Source organism: Anguilla rostrata, chromosome 14, assembly GCF_018555375.3.
Source record: "Anguilla rostrata isolate EN2019 chromosome 14, ASM1855537v3, whole genome shotgun sequence".
NCBI classification, from domain to species: Eukaryota; Metazoa; Chordata; class Actinopteri; order Anguilliformes; family Anguillidae; genus Anguilla; species Anguilla rostrata.
In genome coordinates, this window is record NC_057946.1 from 5,750,271 (window position 1) to 5,770,076 (window position 19,806).

The following is a 19,806-nucleotide window of genomic DNA, read 5'->3' on the forward strand; positions in this document are numbered from 1 at the left end:
TCCCGCCCTGCAGGAGATGGTTATATTGGGCAGGCCCACTCCATCTCATACACAGTCACTGTTTCCGCACTGTGTGACTTCACTGAGGTCAGAGCCTGGGTTTATCCACAGGGTGTTATTCCTACCAATTCAGCCTGGCTGGCCACATCTCTACATCACATCACATTAAAATTTTTTGGCAAACGCCTTTATCCAAAGCGACGTACTATAAGTGCATATCAAAGGTCATTGGAACAACTGCAAGTTCCCACACTGCAGGAGAATACCCTCCAATACACATGTTCTACTGCACAACACAGCTTGCACACACAACATACACACAGACTGTTACTCACTCACACAGATACTTCAGCTCTGGGATGTCAGGAGCTGCAGCTTCTGATAGTCGTTTGTGCGCTTCATCACTTAAATGAGTCATTTAAATCACTGACTGGCTGAGGAGTCCACACACCTTAAATAGCTGCTGACTGAAATGAAATCCGCAGACGCTGCAGCTCTATGGAGCACAGGCATGGGAGATCCCAGCTCACACTGTCTGCTTCAGGCAACACTGTTCACTCTCATTTAAAAAAGCTAAAACTAGGGCAGGGCTGCCCAGCCCTGTTCCTGGAAAGCCGTCGTTCTGCAGGTTTTCATTTCGACCCTAATTTGGCACACCTGATTCTACTAATTAGCAGTTCAATGAGATCTCTAGCTGCTGAATGAGGTGCGTTTTGTTAGGCATTGAGTGAAAACCAACGGGACGGTTGATTTCCAGGAGCAGAGTTGGGCAGCCCTGAACTGGGGTGACCTCAAGCACCTCAAAGAGCAAACATGCGACCAGGGGTGGGAGTGTTTGGGCCATCTGAGCGAGTTTGTACGATGTGTGCACAATGAGGGCTGATCCATTTCAGGATTATGAGCCAACTTCTGCCCTTAATTATTTAATTAGCTCAATAATATCTTAATCTGACATTTGCATAAGCACCAGCTACAGCTGCAGTTTGCCTGTGTATCCTAAAGATTTTACCATGCTCAAGCATGGGAGTGAACCAGCGTAGTTTCTAGAGCTGTCAAAAAATTAAAACTAAGGTAACTGGTTGGAACAAAAACCAGAATGCAGATCAGCCCTCCAGGACCGGAGTTGTGCACCGCTGGTATTGGGGGTTGGATGTGTGTGATGTGGGTTGCACATTCGTGTTTTAGTGCATATGTATGTAGGGGGCTGTGTGTATGTAGGATTCTTGGTGTGTATGTGTGTGTGTTTGGTTGTGTCTGTGTGTATCTAGGGCACTCGGTGTGTGTTGCGGGTGAGGCAGTGCGTGTGTGTGTGCGTGTGTGCGTGCGCAGGGGGTGGGTTGTGTGTGAGCGCATTTGTTGGGGGTAGGCCGCACACGGCTGAAAAAATGGGGTAAAATATCTGGGGAGTCCCTGGCTTTTTCCCGTCCCCTGTTTGAGTGAAAGTAGAAACAGCGCATGCAGTCCGCTTAGAAACGCTCTCAATAATTCAGACTCCTTAAAAAGAGCATCAATAAAATATCAGGGAGGGACAGTGGCTGCAGAGCAACAAAGTGAGGCGGGCAAGAAACCATTCAAAAACACACATATACGCACATATGCGCAAACATACACATAGACAAGAACAAACATACACACATAAACACACATGTACGCACATACACGCAAACATACACATAGACAAGAACAAACACATACACACATAAACACACATGTACGCATATATGCGCAAACATACACATAGACAAGAACAAACACATACACACATAAACACACATGTACGAACATATGCGCAAACATACACATAGACAAGAACAAACATACACATAAACACAAATGTACGCACATACGCACAAACTTACATGTAGACAAAAACAAACATACCTGTACACACATAAACACACATACACATTTACACACACACGCACACAAACATACATGTAGGAAAAACAAACACATACGCACACAGAAACACACATTCACACACACAGAGACACATACACTCTATCTCTCTCTTTCACACACACACACACACACACACACACACACACAAACACTCACATTCTGCCAACAATTAGAGATAAGGAAACAATTACATCAGCATCTAATTCTCTATTCTGGAGTGCCAGTCGTAAGTGCCAATACATGCTCCTTGGAAAGATGATGTGTCAGCTGCAGTGAGCTTATCTGGAGGCCGCAGGTTTGACCTCTAAAACCACAGAACTGCATAACAACTGGAACCACTTATCCTCATTACCCGGATTCGGGTAGGTGTTCCAGGTGTGGTGCAGATCTGTAGTCTCTGGGTTTAAACCTGTGACGTTACTTCCAGCTCCAACTTCCAGCACGCTGCAATTGACCTGATCGGTTTGAGACTTTATCACGGTTTCATGTCCATTAGAGGATGAGCTCTGATAAACGGGAAAACTTCCTGTAGACCAGTGACATCATTCCCCACCCTAACAGCATTACAGCGGCTAAACTCGGCTACGCGCGGTGCAGCACGACACTGAGTAACCGGGTCCACGCTGACTGTCGAAGAACAGCCACGCAGAGCCAGCGCACACCGCTGAGCAGTTTGCATCGCAGCTCAGGCACGAAGGAAGAAACGCTCGCTTTCGCTGGCAGTGCCGCACTCCTATAGAACCGTGGGGGGGGGGGGGGGGTGGTCTGGGATGGCCACTCACTGATAACCAAAACCTGAGCTGCTGCTCTCACAGGTCTGCTCCAAAGTCACGAAGGCTGCGTGGTTTCAGGGTACCGGTGTTGACGAGCAAAAGAAAAAAAGTGCAGAGCCTTTCATTCTGAGGGCTATAATCTACACACTGTATATCCCCAAACAAACATCACACAACTGTCGGAGAAAGGGTACTAATTAAGTCTCTCCCCGCTACAAAGGCACACACGACAAAAGAGTCTTTGTTTATCTGCCATGTGGCATACTCGGATGGAGAGTGAGGACATTGGGGGATGGGAGCTTGGGGGGTGGGAGTGAAATCATCCCTACGCCCTGAGGAACATCCCCTACCCATAAGGAGCGAGGAATCATCAGAAGGGGATAGAAGTCAAGGGGGCAGAATAGAGATGAAGAAATAATGAGGAGAACTGTTTCACGCGGCCGACATTTGCATAGCTATTTTTGAACATGCTACAGCAAAACAGAGGACCAGAGGGGGGGGGGGGGGTTATTATATAACAATAACCACGCGTGACTACTTAAGCCCACGCTTTCAAGATGTGTAGATTCAGATAGACGTACACACACACACACACACACACACACACACACAAGGCTACAAGCAGTAGGAGTGGAGAATACTACGTAAGGCTCTCCTTGTGTGGCTGCTGTATGTTAATTACTGTAGCAAGTGTCTGTAAGGTGGTGTTTAAATAAAAGCTGTGATGGACTGGGCTCTGTTTTCCTGTCTTTCTTTAGTTACTCCTGTCTTACTCTCTCTCACCAAGATGCTTGCATCCTGAAGGTGACTGAATTAGGAACCTGGCCATGCTGAATTATTTATGGGGAGCCAGTGAAGTAGAAACACACACAGTTACACGCACACACACACACACACACACGCACCCATGCACACATACCATATGAACTAGTGTACTGCACATATTCAAGCAAACCTCACACACAAATAGAGCAAACATACAAGGTTGCAGGGTGTCATTTGTCAAATGAACTACATTTTTGGTGCACGGTAACCATAGAGAAACCAAAGTTTGGTTGGTTGTTCATAAGAGTGCGATGTCACGGCTCGCTTTTTAACCGAAGAAGCAGGTGCTTTGTTTCCCAGTGTTTGTAACAGTAACTCACTGATGGTTGCCAAGATATACAGGATTTCAGGAAATACGAGATGAAGGGCGTCCCGTACAGGGACGAAATATTTTTGGGTGAAATACAGGACGTCCCGGCTAATATCCGAAACTTGGAAATCCTAGGACCAAAAGTAATACACTATCTTTCTCTCAGAAAGAAAGGTACAGAATGGAAGAACGGGAAGGCATTCAGTAAAAAGACAGGAGAGAACAGAGTAATAGAAAAAGAATAGGTAAAAAAATGAACACAGGCATCCCAAACACCTCCCAAAATTATATGTTGGAGAATGAGGAAAAGTTGAGACGGAAATGAGAATTCTGCTCAATTGAAATTTTGATTTTGCTACCCCATAATGCAACTCTCACCTACCCTTCATTTCCAAACAAAGCACTTCCAGCTTCCTGCCACCTGACCCCTTCCTTGTTGTCTGACCCCTTTATCCCCTTAGCTGTCAGATATTTACGACCGGCCCTCTGCCCCCCCCCCCCCCCCGGGTTAGCCGTGCGTGTGACAGCGCATGACTCTCAGTGTCACATCATCGCCCCCGGTTACCGCCAGCCAGCGACCTGCCTGCCCACGCGCCTGCGAGGGCAGGCAGGGAGACGTCCGTCAGTCAGAGAGCTCGTTTCTGCAGGCGCGAGTCTGGGCTGACCTATCAGAACGCACCCTCTGGGCTCTCCATGTCTGCTCGTTGTACTGCAGGATTGAATTGGCCAATTCTTGGCAGGTGCCACATTCTGCGTGTGTGTGTGTGTGTGTGGGTGGGTTGCAGTTCCAAGTGTGTGTGTGTGTGTGTGTGTGTTTGTGTTTCTGTGTGTATTAAGATGGGAGAACAACATCACTGTGTATGATATAAGAGTGTATCTTCCTGAGCCCCAGAATGGGTGGACCCATCACAGGCTGTCAATGGATCGTTGATTCGCATAAATCATTTATTAATTTTTCAACAATGTCTCCTGAATCATTTCTGTGAGTTTGTGACCCACTCACAAAGTATTTCCCACCACTACCAGGGCATATGAAGCTTCCTTCTCTCACAGTAACGGGCAGTCCCTGCCCCAGCAGAACCTACAGCCACAGCACTGCTGCAGCTCTCCAGAAGGGGGAGCAAGGGAGCAGGCCGAGGGAACTGGAGAGCCATCAATATCAATCAGGTTACTTTGTTTACTTTCCGAGAATAACCCGGCTACTTTTTGCCCAATAATGAAGACCAGCGAGAGCTGCGAGACTTGCACGATTCATTCATCACCTGTTTCCTAGGAGATGTGCAGAGCGCATATCTTTGGACCCCCTCTGGTCCTTCTTCCTCTCTGCTATGGCGTTGTACAGTGCAGAAACATTTCCATTCTATTTTTAGCACAATGCATCTTTGCAGATGGGAGCGTTATGTACGTAACTTGGCCGAATCTGGCTTTGAAGGAAAAAACAGCAGCAACAGCATAAAGGCAAGGGAAATGGGCTTGCAACTCCGACTCCATTTGATTACCAGCTGGGGCACTGGCATTGTAGTCTTGAGCAAAGTACTTAACCCGAATTGCTTCAGTAAAATATCCAGCTGTATTAATGGCTTTCGTGTATAAATGTAATATGTTGAAGTCCGTTAAATGTCAAAATGTAATGTGAGGACGATCCCCCAAGTGGAAAATTGTGAGCAGTCGTACGGTTTGTCATCTTGTGTCCCCTAATTTATCACATAATTTGCGGTGAGTTCATTACATTACATTACATTACAGGCATTTGGCAGATGCTCTTATCCAGAGCGACGTACAACAAAGTGTAAAACGTATAACGAGTAAATGTGAACTATCCCTTTAACCTGAATTGCAAAGTAAAAGAATGTGCAAGCTGTCTAACTAAGCCATTCTGAGTGAGAGCATCTGAGAAATGCCTACATCTGTCTATCCCTTCTAGGGGACGAATACTGAAGCAAGAAGCATGTTCACTTTCTGGAGGCTTTTCTACAGTGCCTTTGCTTATCCATCTAAAGCAGACGGCCTGGACAAAGCTATCACATGCAGTAAAGGTCGATGAAGCAAAGCGTTTACTGTAATATATTTGGTCATATGCATAGCAGAGTTTGATTTATTTAATAGACCCCTGTATCCAGAAATGCTACAAATATAGCACAAACAAGCATAGCATAAATACCACAATCAAAATACAGTGTCATGGAAAGAGATAACGTTGCAATAAACATACTGTCTTGCGTCTGCACCATACTGACGGGAAACTATTAATAAAATTCATTAATTCCATCAAAAAAGGGCTACAAGATTCATTGCTAAGTTTAATGTGATACATGCTACTGAAGTAATGTTTTTAGGTGCTGCAGAAAAAATCATTCCATCTGCTTCTGTAGAGCGTATTCAAAAACTAGGCCTATTGAGAATGGACTGAGGGTTCATAAACCTTAGAGTATGATACAGGGCTCGGGTCCGGCATAAAATTATATTGTTATACCATTTCTGGGCCAATAATATTTACCACAAGTTCACAGAAACCATTGCCCCCCCCCCCCCCGTTCCCTCCCCCCTCCTCTCCTCCAAGTCCTGGGACAACATACCCGATTGCCCCACCCTGACAGTGGCCCTGGAAAGTGAGCAAGACTGTGCTACCAGTGACCAAATGGGTGTTGGCCCGAGATTCAATCTTCTTCATTGAAAGTGTTTATTTTTCCACACAAGCACAGCTACGCAACTTGAGTGAGTCAAGGTTAATGACAAATGACTGCATTCAAGCCATGGCGTTCTGTCATAGACAGCAAGTCTTTCGATTGGTTAAACTAAATAATGTCAATTATTGCTAGCACATGGGGGGTCCACTGGGAAGCCTCACCATTTCACTGCTACAGCACCAAGCAGCACTGCTAGCATTTTTGACCATTGCAGCACTTTTGTATATTAGAAACTATAAAAAGGACCCTATAAACCGAAATACCACTTAATTAATAATGCACGGCATTAAAAACCACCTCCAGACATTCGGTGACATAAAACAATGTGTTTGGCTGGATGTTTCAAGCACTTCATTAACTTTGCATCAGCGGTGCAGCCCGTCCCTGGTACAGCAAATCCAATTAAACCCCTTTGCCTGGGGAACCGATGCAAATACTACTTTACCTTTTTTCCCCCATAAAATTTTAAATTAATCTGAACAGCCAATTAGATGCACGTGATACCTAATAACTGTTAAAGGGATCCACTGATCCTTTATTTTCACAGAGCTGCCCTTGAGCACTAATGAATCCTTGCATGAGATCAAATCGCTGTGACTTCCCACAGCTTGTTATTTTATACAATGGGCTTGGAATTTTTTATCTGCACTGACAAGCAGGCCAACTACAAACAGCAGCCAACAACGAATGGAAAAAACATCTACAGTTGCCACCAAATGATGAGCCATGTTTCTACATTTCTAAACTGTTTTTATACATTTTTTGTTTATAGATCCATTGTGTGCTATATATGCTGCAATTTCCTTTTAATTTCTTATCGTAAATTTTACATGTTCTATATCATGTATATTGTTATATTGTAAGCTTGTATATTTAAAGGATGTTTGGAAGACTAAACCTTTATACTATAACATGTCCTAATACGCTGATAAAACAAACAAACCACATACTCCATCAAAAAGTAATTTAACCAACCAGATGGTTTGTTTAGACCTCTGTTTGCAATTGTCAGGAAATTAAAACCCATTGCAAACATCCCTGAGGCAATAAAGATTATGCAGGCAGATTATATAGTGGTAGCACATTTGTGACTAAATAGCAAACAGATCTGATAACTCTTTAAAGCCTAATGAATATGGAAATAGTTTAGGAAGCCTTTTGACATGTGTACACTGCTTTCCTGCATGAGTCTATCCCCTTTGATACAGTAAGCCCTCTACATTCTTCTTGTAAGAGTACTGTGAAAGTGTTACACGCTTTTATATTGAATGTGAACCCATATGAATTTATGTTAATCTCTTAAAGGTGTGAGCAGTGTGTGTGCGTGTTTGTGTGCGTGCGCGCGCGCGCGTGTGTGCGAGTGTGTGTGCGAGTGTGTGTGTGTGTGTGTGTGTGTGTGCGTGTGAGTGTGTGTGTGCGCGCGTGTGTGTGTAAGGTGAAAATATTCTAGCCTCACACAATTCAGCCGCGCTCCTTTTCCAGGACCTCGGACAGCAGCCGGCTCACACATACAAGCTTGCTCACCTGAGGCTGTCTAGCCTTATATAAGCCCACAGTCTGCCTTAAAACTCAGACCGAAGAACTGCTGTTTCCCCACCTCAGTGGCAACCAGTTAGATCCCCTAGAAGCCTATCCCTCCTGTGTCCTGTGACATTTCAAACCAGTGCAGAGCTCAAGTGTACAAGGGCTTTCCAGGCTCAGTACTGGGAGCCCACTTGTATGCTGGATTTGTTCCTACTGAAATAGATATTTCCTGAATCTAACCAGCTGCTAAGTGAGCTATGTGAGGCAAAAGGGGTCTTATTGTACAAACACACTATTGAATTGATTGATTAATTGATTGACAGGTAAAAATAATAACCTAAATTCTGAGTAACCTGAACCCGCAAACAAAAATACTGGAGGCTCGCAGATGCGTCTCGGTTTACCATAACTAATTGGCTGAACCATAAAACAACATACGCAGCAGGGTTCCCAGGAACCACTTTTGGAAGACTTGACTCATGCCATTAATAATTATTGCTGAAATTATTTTCCAACCCCCATGACTGTAACAAGCAGCATTATAACATTTATCGAGTGAGGTAAAAGCCTTGCTGATGGTACAACAGCGTCTCACATCACATTGAAGTTTTCGTTAAAAATGTAATCTTCTAAATACAATACACCCTATGATTCCCTGAAATAAATAAATGTTATAAATAAAATAATAGAGCAGATATGGATATAGCCCACATGATTTATTCAAACGATGTGCTACATTTGAAGGTAGCACGTGCTATATCACTTGAGTAGGTGTGCGCTTAAAACAACATCACAAGGAAATGCCCACGTGTGCACGCCTACCCTCGCTCAAATTCAGCGCAAAGCGCACGAGCCGAGGTGAAGTGCAGCGGGTTTTATGGATGCGCGTTAAGTCGCTGGGCACAGTTACACTACAAGAAACAGAAGCGCGTGCCAGACGACATCCTCTTCCTGCCTTTCAATAAACATGCAATTTTGCGGGGTACCGTAGTAATCACGGTGTTTGACCCTACATAAAAAAGAAGTGGGGTCAAATACCGTGATTGCCTAAATCTCTGCATCAAAGTCGCTCAAAGTGCACAGCATTTTGCAACATCTGTAGTCATTATGTAGGCTTATTCAGAGTCTGAAGCAACTCGGTTAAACCAAGAAGTTATGTCTTCAGGCTTAAAAAAAGGCTTCTCGTTTATGTCGACTTCAACGTTTAAGTACAATCGAAAACAGACTACTGCTGCTGCTACAACAACAACAACAACAACAAATAATAATAATAATAATAATAATACTAATAATAATAATAATAATAAACCGTTTACCTGCATAGTAAGAAACTGTATGAACTTGCGCTGTATCGATTCGTTCCGAACTCACTTTCTGTTCACTCCTCTTTGACAGCTGGACTGCCGATAAAGGTCCCAGCCTTTTCTCTCCTCGCTCTCCTCGCAGGAACGAGAGAGAGAGAGAGAGAGAGAGAGAGAGAGAGAGACGGGGGCGGGGGGCAGGCTAATGGAGAAGAACAAGCGAAGATGACACTCCCGAAATCCCGTTCCTTCCCATTTTAACTCGTTCGATGTCTAGCACTGTTCCCCGCCATTGCAGTTTTCTGGAGACGGGCACGTGGGAGTGACGATACCCCTCCAATGAGCAGGGTTTACTGCTAACTAAACAGTGGTTCACATCAAAGAAAAATTAATCAATTGCCAAGTGAAGGTCGTAGAGTCCATTAGATTCAAATACCGTAACATCAATCCTGATGTTACGGTAGCTGATTTCATAATATGTGCTAATATTTCAAAATCGGTATTACAGAAAAGTTGGCTGACGCATCCTTGGTCACCTTTTTAAGTTCAACCTAATTTCTTTTAACTAAAAAGTTGAACTCATTTTCCTTACCACTGCAGTCTTGTATTTCAATCAATGTTGGCGACCTCAGCTGGCATGACTAGGAGCAACGTGCTGCAATCTCAGGGGATATTTCAGGGGAAATTAAAAACCGGATTTTCAAGAAATTTCTTTCGATATGCTACTGGCTGTACAACACATATTTACATCATTCTAAAAATTGTATTTGATTTCTTATCGTTGCAACTTTCAAATAATCATAGAAACATGGTTAAATTGCACTATACTCTCGTTAACCTGCAACACTGCGTCGCCGTTATATTGACGTATAGTTCTTGTTCCCTCCTTGGGACAAACGTTCTGTAAATGTACAATCAAAATTGATTGATTTATTGATTAATGCACAGACCAAATATCTTTCTGATGTCTGCTAGTAACAAGCAACCCTGCGGACTGAACGAACGCCCCTGCCAACCTTGTCTCAGATAAAAGAGCGCACATATCACGGTTTCATCGGACGGTTTTTTACATTTTTAAACTTATCACTTCAAGCGGCTTGTTCAACTCTTTCGTCAGTCTTTCCAAGATAACATATTTCTGTCCTGGGCTGGACACAACTGATACTCAGTGAGGGAAGTATAAATACCGAAGGCGTAGCACACCGACGCAGGAGCATGAACCGCAACATCATTCACACTGCCCCATCTCGTGAGTAAAGCCGGACCACATCCAGGATGAGAATTTGGCTTCTCCCCAAAGGCGCAACAGACCGTACTCATCCACAGTTTGTTGTGGCTTTAGAACATAACGTTAAAAATATGTGACACATGGGTGCATGTAAAAAAAAAAAAGAAAATAAAAGTTTAGAATTGTTGGAAGGACCCTGGACAATATACATTGAGCAAAGAATTTGATCATGCAGATGAAGTTTTAAAACTATACAGATTAAGTTCGAGTGATTGGGGATTTTTAAAATGAAACTGTGATCTGAAACGATCTGATATTGATGATGATGATGACAATTGCTATATTTTCGGAGAGACTGACCTAACTGACACAGGAGTCACAGATAATCACCAATAACTCTGCACAGGGAGCTTTAAATCAAATCTTTTAATTTAAAGCTTAATTCAAAAAGTTAGCCTTTAGCCGCTCGCACAACCTTAATTAACTCTCTCATTTGTATCACCGTGGATGTCTTTGGAAACTGTGTGGGAAGAGTTGCCGAGAAACATCTCCTTGAACAGCCAAGAATAACTACTTGACTCATTAAAATGCACTTTTCCGATCAAGGAGCCAGAAACAAAATAGCTTTTCCCCTCCTTTATGTGTGAATAAACGTGCTGTCACATGCCGATTAACTGGATTGCAAATATGAGGAAATTAGACTACCATAGATTCTCTGTTGTTTCTCTGCTGGTGTTGGGCTAAGTTTTTACAGGACTGTTGTAAATGGAAAGTTCTTCAAGACATAGAGTCTTGCAAAATAATTCAAATAAAAGTTCAAGTACTCATGATGGTTTACACTCAGTTTTGTGTTAAAACCATCACGATTACTATCTCTTGTTTGAATCAGTGCATATGTGGCCTGTGGATTAATCCAGCACGGACTTTTACCAGTTAACACGGGCCTGTTGGTGTCAGGTGAAGGTAACATTCGAGGACCAAAGGCCAGGAATGGGGCAGCTTTTCCTGGGCAGCAGTGAGCAACTCAGTCCGGGGGATGTGCTCAGAAGAGGAACTATGACTCTTGCTGCCCCAGTTAGCTTTACCAGCTGGGGGAGGAGGTGTGGGTCTACAACCCCTGCCAGGGGAAGGGCCGGTTGACCAGGCTCATCAGTGACTGGGAGGGCCCTACGCACCATCCTGTGGTGCCTCTTGGACGTGGTGTACGAGCTCAATTGTGGTCCCCGCCCACGCCTGAGTATAGCGCCTGTCCTTCACCTCCCCACTGAGTATCCGAACAGCCTTCTTCTGGTCCTGGATACATCTCAGCCTCCTGTTCCAGTACGTGTCCCTTCTCCAGCTGCCTGCCAGAGCCTGCCTCCATCTGAGTCCACATTGGGACCCAGCCTGCTTTCGCCTGCCCCTGCTGCTGTGTCCAGCTCGCCTCCTCCTCGTCAGTGCACATGCCCTTGCAGGACTTCAGCATGGTGGTTGGGCTTTGAGGGAGTGAGGACTGTGTTCGCTAGGGCCTCCAACGAGGTCGTTGCTCAGTTTCCTAAGTTGAGGAGGTGTGTAACGGTGGCCAGCAAAACTAGCTGGCTAACTAGCCACCAAAGGGCTAACTCCTCTGATTGTTCTGTTACATCACAGAGCATTGACCCGGAATGCTTTGTGTTTGTTCCGAAGGCCTGTAACTGTCAAAAGGAACGTCATGCTCAGGGAATGGCCTACAGGCATTCCTTAATGTTTAAGCCAAGCATGTTCTGTTCTGGACTCTCTGCATACAATAACAGCATGAGTGTTACCCAAGATCCACCTGGCCTCTTTCTAGTGTCCATTGCTACAATATTATTCAATCAGAGTGAAGACCTAGGTTTCCAATCAGCACTGTAAAAAAAATGACTGTGCATTGACTCGTAAGTCTATGTAAAATAAAAACATATGCTGTCTATTGTAGCATAGATAGACACACTTGCTACTATACATAATGTGAGCAGTGGATGTGTTTTGGTAGCCCCCATGCAATATCCAAAAAACTCGCAAAAAAAGTGCGCAACCCCCCTCCTCCATATAACACTCTGCAAAAGTGTGCACAGGACATTGGTAAAACAGATAAATTCCTGTTCAGGGCTTATTTCAAATTTGATAACAGAGTGGTGTCTGTGTGTGTATGTATGTACGGATAGGGGGGTGTTGATGGGAGGATGATTTTGTTACCGTGGAAACTGTTGCTAAGTTCTTGTGCCTAAGATGTTTAGAAAGTGAGGGACAGAGTTAAAACTAAAAATAGGAGAGGTACTATGAGCACAGGGAATGGTAGCATACATAAATAAGGAGTGAGTGGTGAGGAAAAAAAGGTTTTGAGAAGGTCTGGTATGAAAAAAATATACAAATGGATCAGACCATGTGCAAATAACCACACAACTACAGTGCTCACATGGTCAGATGGCAGTTATAGTACCGCCTGTACAGTTCATAGATAAATTATTTGTTCATTAGGACTTCTGCTGTATCTCTCACTATTTGGTGAAGTCTGTCAGTGACTTTGGAGAACCCATATGCATGTACATAAAACACATGTAAAGCAAAGTTTGCTACTGTCAGTTTTTTTCTATTCATTTTGATTCCTTTTTGCTACTAAATGCATTACCACTGACAGCATTATATAGTTAAAACTGTTTCACCATTAGAGATATACTGCATCCAGTGTACAATCCATGACCCTCATTCAGTGAATGTAAGCACCGACCTATACCCGATTGCCTACATACATGACTGCATCGTCTGTGGGTTTGTCCATCCAATGTGTATACCGACCTGCTCACAGAAGCACCTCACCCCTGCAAATTCCGAGGTTATTTTTATCCCACTGCACTCGATATACCAGCAGACATCTAAGGTCCTGGGATAATTAAGCCTCTGCAAGGTTCAACCGAGGGAGTATGGGGATTTCAGTCATGCACTGTCAAAAAAGCACTGGTCAGTGCAAGTAGACACACACAAACACACACACACACACACACACGCACACACACACACACAGACACACACACACACACACACACACACACACACACACACACAGACACAGATACACAGACACACACACACACAGACACAGACACACACACACACAGACACACACACACACACACGCACACACGCACACAGGCACACGCACACACCCACACAGACACACACGCACACACACCCAGGCACACACACACACACACACGCACACACACACAGGCACACACACACATTTGTATCTGCTGCTTGTATCTTCAGTTCTAACATTCTGACTCTGTCTCTGTTCTTTCTCCTTTTATCCCTCCATCTGCCTGTTTCCCACTCACTCGCTCTTTCCAGTCTTCTCATGCAGTTTCCTTCCAGTTTATTTTTCACGATCGGCCCTGCTGCGTAAACCGACAAACTCTCAGAATAAGCGATATAAGAAAAATAATAAATGTCATGTCACATTGAAAGGTTGCATATGGATTTACGACTGGTGACAACTCTTTAAAAAAATATAATAACAGATCTCATCAGATGTCAGGCAGTGAAGCAATTTCGGTACTGAACCAGGAAGGTCAAGCTAAACCCTATATTCGGAACATAAAGGGGAAATAAAAGCTCTTCAGTTCCATAAGACGTGTCCACAGCACTGCCCGCGGCACACGTCAGACACGCTTACGCACACGCATGCACACGCGCGCGGACGGGGACGCGCTAATGTTGCCAGAGGCCTGCCTGCCTCCTCGGAGTGCGTCCGACATGCAAAGGGTTCCTTAGAGTTCGCATCAATTATTTGTGGGGCTTATTCCTCCAGTGAAAAGCAGGGAGGGCCTTACATAATCTCAGCAACCCTGCTCAAAGGCAGGCTCAATAGGCACGTCTACCACGGAGGACCTTGGTTATTTTCCATTACACTCTGAGATTAGCTAATTGCATTTTTTAAATCGATGTTTTAATCTCATGCAATTATCTTTTTGTGGTATTTTTTTAGTGTACTCTTAGGTCCAGTCAGTTTTTGAGACAGCTGAGATTGCCCACATTAAAGAGATCCATGGAAACACAGCTGAGGCTGTCCACAATGAAGAGTCCCATAGAAACACAGCTGAGGCTGTCCACAATGAAGAGTCCCATAGAAACACAGCTGAGGATGTCCACATTAAAGAGACTGGTGTTTTGCAGGACTGGGAAATTCTCTTTAATCCTGAGGGCAGATCTTGACTTCACATTGACCTCATAAAAGACATCACTCATAGTTCAGTGGTCAGGCAGAAATAAAATCAAAACCAAAATACACAATGCCGGTGCCGACTGTGGCCGGAAGCCCCACAGAGTGACGCATAACTGGCTGCAATTTCACCCAAGGATGGGAGGGGGTTTTGCTTGGCTTTGGTCGGTCATTGCAGTATCCCATCGCTCACATTACATTACATTACATTACATTACAGGCATTTAGCAGACGCTCTTATCCAGAGCGACGTACAACAAGTGCATTAGTTCAAGATGCAGAGGTGCAAAAGAAACACACTAGAGTGAAGTAAAGATCGTAGTGCCAGAAGTGACCACATCGATCAGGACTCCAACCCTGTAGAGTAACCTGTTCAGCAAACAACAATCCTACCAAGTACAAACTAGCACTGGAATCACATTTGCCTAATCAGACAAAAACAATCCTGCCAAATATACTAACATAATCGTATTATCCTAACTAGGTACATTGACCTAAACTATAGGCTAGGGAGGGGTGGGGAGAGGTGCAGCCTGAAGAGATGAGTCTTTAGTCTGCGTTTGAAGGTAGTAAGATTCTCTGCTGTTCTGACCGCCACGGGGAGGTCATTCCACCAGCGAGGGTCCAGGACAGACAGCAGACGGGAGCGGGAAGTACAGACGCGACTAGGCTCACTAGTGACCCTCTGCTGGTCAATCAGACCTGTTGAGATGAAGAGTCTTTCAGCAGACTCATGTCTGTGCGAGCCTCATTTGCACACTGCCCTGCACTACATTCTGATACACGAAACTCAGCTGGACTTATTAAAGGACACCTGCCTTTAAGTCGATGCACAGTCAGAGCGGTGCTCAGGGTGAAAGAGCAGGAACGCAGTTAGCACAGTCGCCTCAGCCCGGATGGGAGGCGCTGTGCCCGGACGCCACAGTCGGCCCCTGCAGGCCGACGCTGCCCCTTTAAATCAGCGAGTGACCTCACAGGCCGTCTCCCGGGACACCGCGCCCACGTTCCTTATATCTGCGCGTCTCTCACCGCTAAGCCGCTATTACTTAATTAAAGAGCCGTTCTGTGAGGCGAGGGGCGGGGCGGGAGGGAGGGAGGGAGGGAGGGAGCGACGCACGGGAGGACAGAACGGAGGAATGAGCGCAACATCACAGCAGGCGACAAGAGAGCACGAGCCCACACACACACACACACACACACACTGAGACACAGACAGGAACACACACACACACACACACTGACAAACAGGAACACACGCACACACACACACACACACAGACAGACAGACAGGAACATACACACACACACACAGACAGACAGACAGAAACATACACACACACACATACCCATAGACAGACAAACAGGAACACACACACACATGCACACACAAACACACACACACAGATAGACAGGAACACATGCACACACAAACACACACACAGACAGATAGAAACACACACACACATACACAGATAGACTAAGCTGACAAATACACACATATCACACACAAACACATGTGCATACACGCATATATACAAAAATTGCAAAGCAAAAACACACTATCATATACATACACACACACACACACACACAAAAGACAAAGTAAGCAAAAACATATGCTGTCACACACACAACACTTTCACACTTCACATTCACAAACAGTCACAGTTGGCTAATACACACAAACACACACATACATGCTGATAAGCACACATGCTGCACACCACCGCTCTCCCTCTGCCTACGCCTGACCCTCAGTACAAACACGACTGATGCCCATATTGGCGAGGTCTTCTTCCTAAAGCTTCCCAATTAATTCCATCTTTATCGGCTGCTGGCTAATTAAATATTGAGGCTTTTGAAGGGCTCAGAGGACAAACTGAATCCTCTTTTTAATCTGCCACTGACTAAACTGACAGTTTAATTACTCAAATCCAGAGTCTAGGGTCCCCTTCCACTTCCCAAGGTAATCTTGCTGTGCAAACCTGACAGCCATTTCCAGAAAGGGAAACATCATGACTGTGACTCACTTCCCACCTTCTTAATCCACAGGACCTTTATCACAGAGCTTTCAAACTCCGCTGCTCTTTTTCTCTCTCTGTCCTCTCTGTTTCCCACAACTGCAGGAGGTTCCACTTGGTAACAGGATAACAGGAGCTTCCAGTGCTATATTACAGTACAGAACATCCACTGCCCCAAGACCTGTCCTTGGCCGTGCCCCTCTGTGAATTTGGAGAAGGTGCATCAAATTGGCATGTTTTGACTGCAATGGCAAGACAAACTTCAAATGCTAGGAATGCAGACCTCAGCAGCCGGTGGGTCGATAGCAAGGGTGTCCAGTTTTCTTCAAAAAAAGGGCGGATGTGGGTTCAGCTGCCAAGTGGCAGCAACTACACTACAAGCACCCTACTCCTGCCGATTGGCTGAAGCTAAGCAAGTGAGCTTGGTTAGTACATGGATGGGAGACCTTCTGAAAACTAAAATGCGGCTGGAAGTGGTGTTGGGGGGCAGCAGGGGGCAATCTCCCCTGAAGTCAAATAAACCCCAATGCCTCAGTGCAGTGAGGGGGACACTATGCTGTAGGAGGTGCTGTCTTTTGGATAAGATGTTAAACCGAGGTCCTGACTCACAGTGGTCATTAATGACCCCCAGGAGACTCATCGCAGGGGGCTCCCAGGAGTCCTGGCAAAACCTGGCTCTCAGCTGGCCACCTTATCATCCCCTGATTTAATTGGGAGAAAAAAAAATTCTCTCCCTCTCCATCCTCAGCTGATGTCTGGTGCGCATTCTGGACCAAAATAGTTGTCGTACATCACCCACGTGGTGGGTGAGGTGAGGTCCCGTTCATCACTGTACAGCAACTTTCACCATCTGGAAAAGTTCTATCTAAATGCAATATTTCATTCATTCAAGTGTCCCAGAATGAAGACTCAACTTCTTGAGTGAAGTTAACCCACACTGGCCCTTTTTGGCTAAGAGTGGACTTCCTCTGGTCAAAAGAATTAATGCCTTTACCAAACCAACTGTTCTGTATTGTTGTGTCTCAGTAAAATCACAGTGCAGTTATTCGTGGAATAAGTCTCTGGTCAATAATCAATTAATACAAACTCACTTTGGTGTGATTTTTCAAAGTGAGCCAGGATTCAGTTGAGAGGGTTAAGTGGTCTGCCTGATTCGAGAATACCTTCAACAGGAAAACATTTTGGAATCATTAAAACTGCAAAAAAAAAAAAAAAAAAAAAAGGCATGCTGTAGTTTTATATAAAATGTCGGTGATCATGATTATACTAAAAGAAGAAATGAACACTGCGCTCTCATATCTTTCATCACCATTTCGACTTTCGACAGGTCCAAACATTGATAATAACGCAGCTTCGGTGTGGGGAGTTCATTTCCCACTTTGACAATCCTTAACACACACACGCCTGATACAAATGCCAAAAGAAATGCTCTTCCACACACATTAGACCAGTATATTCAGCCTTGCTCCTGGGTGTGTGTCGGAGTCGCAGTTTCTCAGCACTGAGCTAACCAAGTGGTGAATTATCTCATCACACACCAGATCACGGTCATGTTGGAGTAAGACGTATTGACTGATGTTAGCACGGAAACAAAAAATCTGCCAACCTGCTGTGGCTCTCCAAGAGCAATAAGGAATACTGCTACCAATGAACATTAAGAAGATGAAGTTAAATGAAAATGTTCCATTATTACCCGCACAGTGAGAAGGTGAAAAGTAAATTTTTTTTGTGTGAATTAGAATTATAATACTATTATAAACTAATGGAAAATGATAACGAGACTACTTACTGAGAACATGCACAGAACAGATTTTTTTTTGTATTTATTTTAACAGCATAAAAAGTATGAACATTTTAGCTCAAATGTAAACAAGACCAGGTCAAAACCTAGTATATGGCTGGACCTAACACACTCCATTCGGCCGACCAATGGTGTAACTTCATAACTCGGCCGACCAATGGTGTAACTTCATCACTCAGTGACTCAGTCACAGACATTCGTGTTTGTAGGTCTGGCCCAGAGACTGCAAAAAAATAAACGCTGTTGCAGTCCAGCCAAAAAAATTAACAGGAGTGACATCTGGTGGTTAGAATGAACAACAGCGCGAGTTTTTCGCCCTAAATTGAATCCCTGCTATTTTGGACTCCGCGTGCCCCGGTTCCCCTTAATAAGCACTTAATAAGGCTGATTGAAAACCCTTGAGCAGTTTGGCTCGTGCAGCACCAGGCAGAAAGAGCTCTTAAAACGGTAATCAAAGGCCCCTTTAAGTCGATTGGCTGCTGCATTATTTATAGGCCGAACGGATGCCCAAGAGTGACTTGAAAAGCATTCTTTCCGAATCTAGATTACCCGTTTATACAACTGGACATTTACTGCTAATATTCAGATTACGTGTCTTGCTCAGGGCCCTAACAGTAGCAGCCTATTTGGGATTTGAAAATGCAGCTCTAAACTTTTTAAGTGCCACGGTGATCAAACAACCCCGGGAGAGCATGAATAATTGAATGCGCTCCCCACAATCTTAAATTGCTAAAGTGCTGATCCCAGGTCTCCTCGGCGCTAACAATTTATTTGCAGACGGGCTTTCCAGAGCCTCGGCCTGGATCCAGCTGCGCAGCGGTGGACCGGCTCCTGCGCTACGGAGAGACCGCTTTAAAGGCAGTAAAGTTAAATTTCTCACATCGGCACTCAGACCACAGGGCCTAATGAAACCGAAAATAGACGGAACTCTCACGGTCCCGGTAACTCACCCAGAGCTGAATGTTGTTGTATTTCAGTGGAAGCTATTTTGATTGGTCCAGCTGCCTGTATTACGATTGATAGCTTGTTGTGCAGCTCAAACGATTATGCATTACGCTCGATCGCGACCACAAAGCATACTGGACGCAGGCATGCAAGAGCCAAGGCTTTGCAGGTAGGTCTGATTAACATAGAATATTTATCTTTATTCTTTTCTGTCCACACGTGTTTTCACAAGTCACCTTCAATTTCTTTTATTTTACAATGCTTAAATTC

The 19,806-nt window shown here is 44.6% G+C and overlaps 1 protein-coding gene across 4 annotated transcripts in view; it reads right to left on the reverse strand.

The window, feature by feature from the left end:
* The window catches only part of LOC135239597 (calsenilin), a 30,823-nt gene extending 21,210 nt beyond the window's left edge, over positions 1-9,613 (reverse strand). Inside the window, exon 1 of one of the 4 annotated variants that reach the window (XM_064308369.1) lies at positions 9,338-9,613. In XM_064308369.1, the coding sequence (XP_064164439.1) occupies positions 9,338-9,343 (6 nt within the window). In that variant the 5' untranslated portion in view covers positions 9,344-9,613. Of the gene's footprint in view, positions 1-335; positions 612-9,337 lie in introns of those variants that run through there. The other 3 variants (XM_064308372.1, XM_064308373.1, XM_064308374.1) reach the window with 3 other exon arrangements.
* Positions 9,614-19,806: the final 10,193 nt, after the last annotated feature.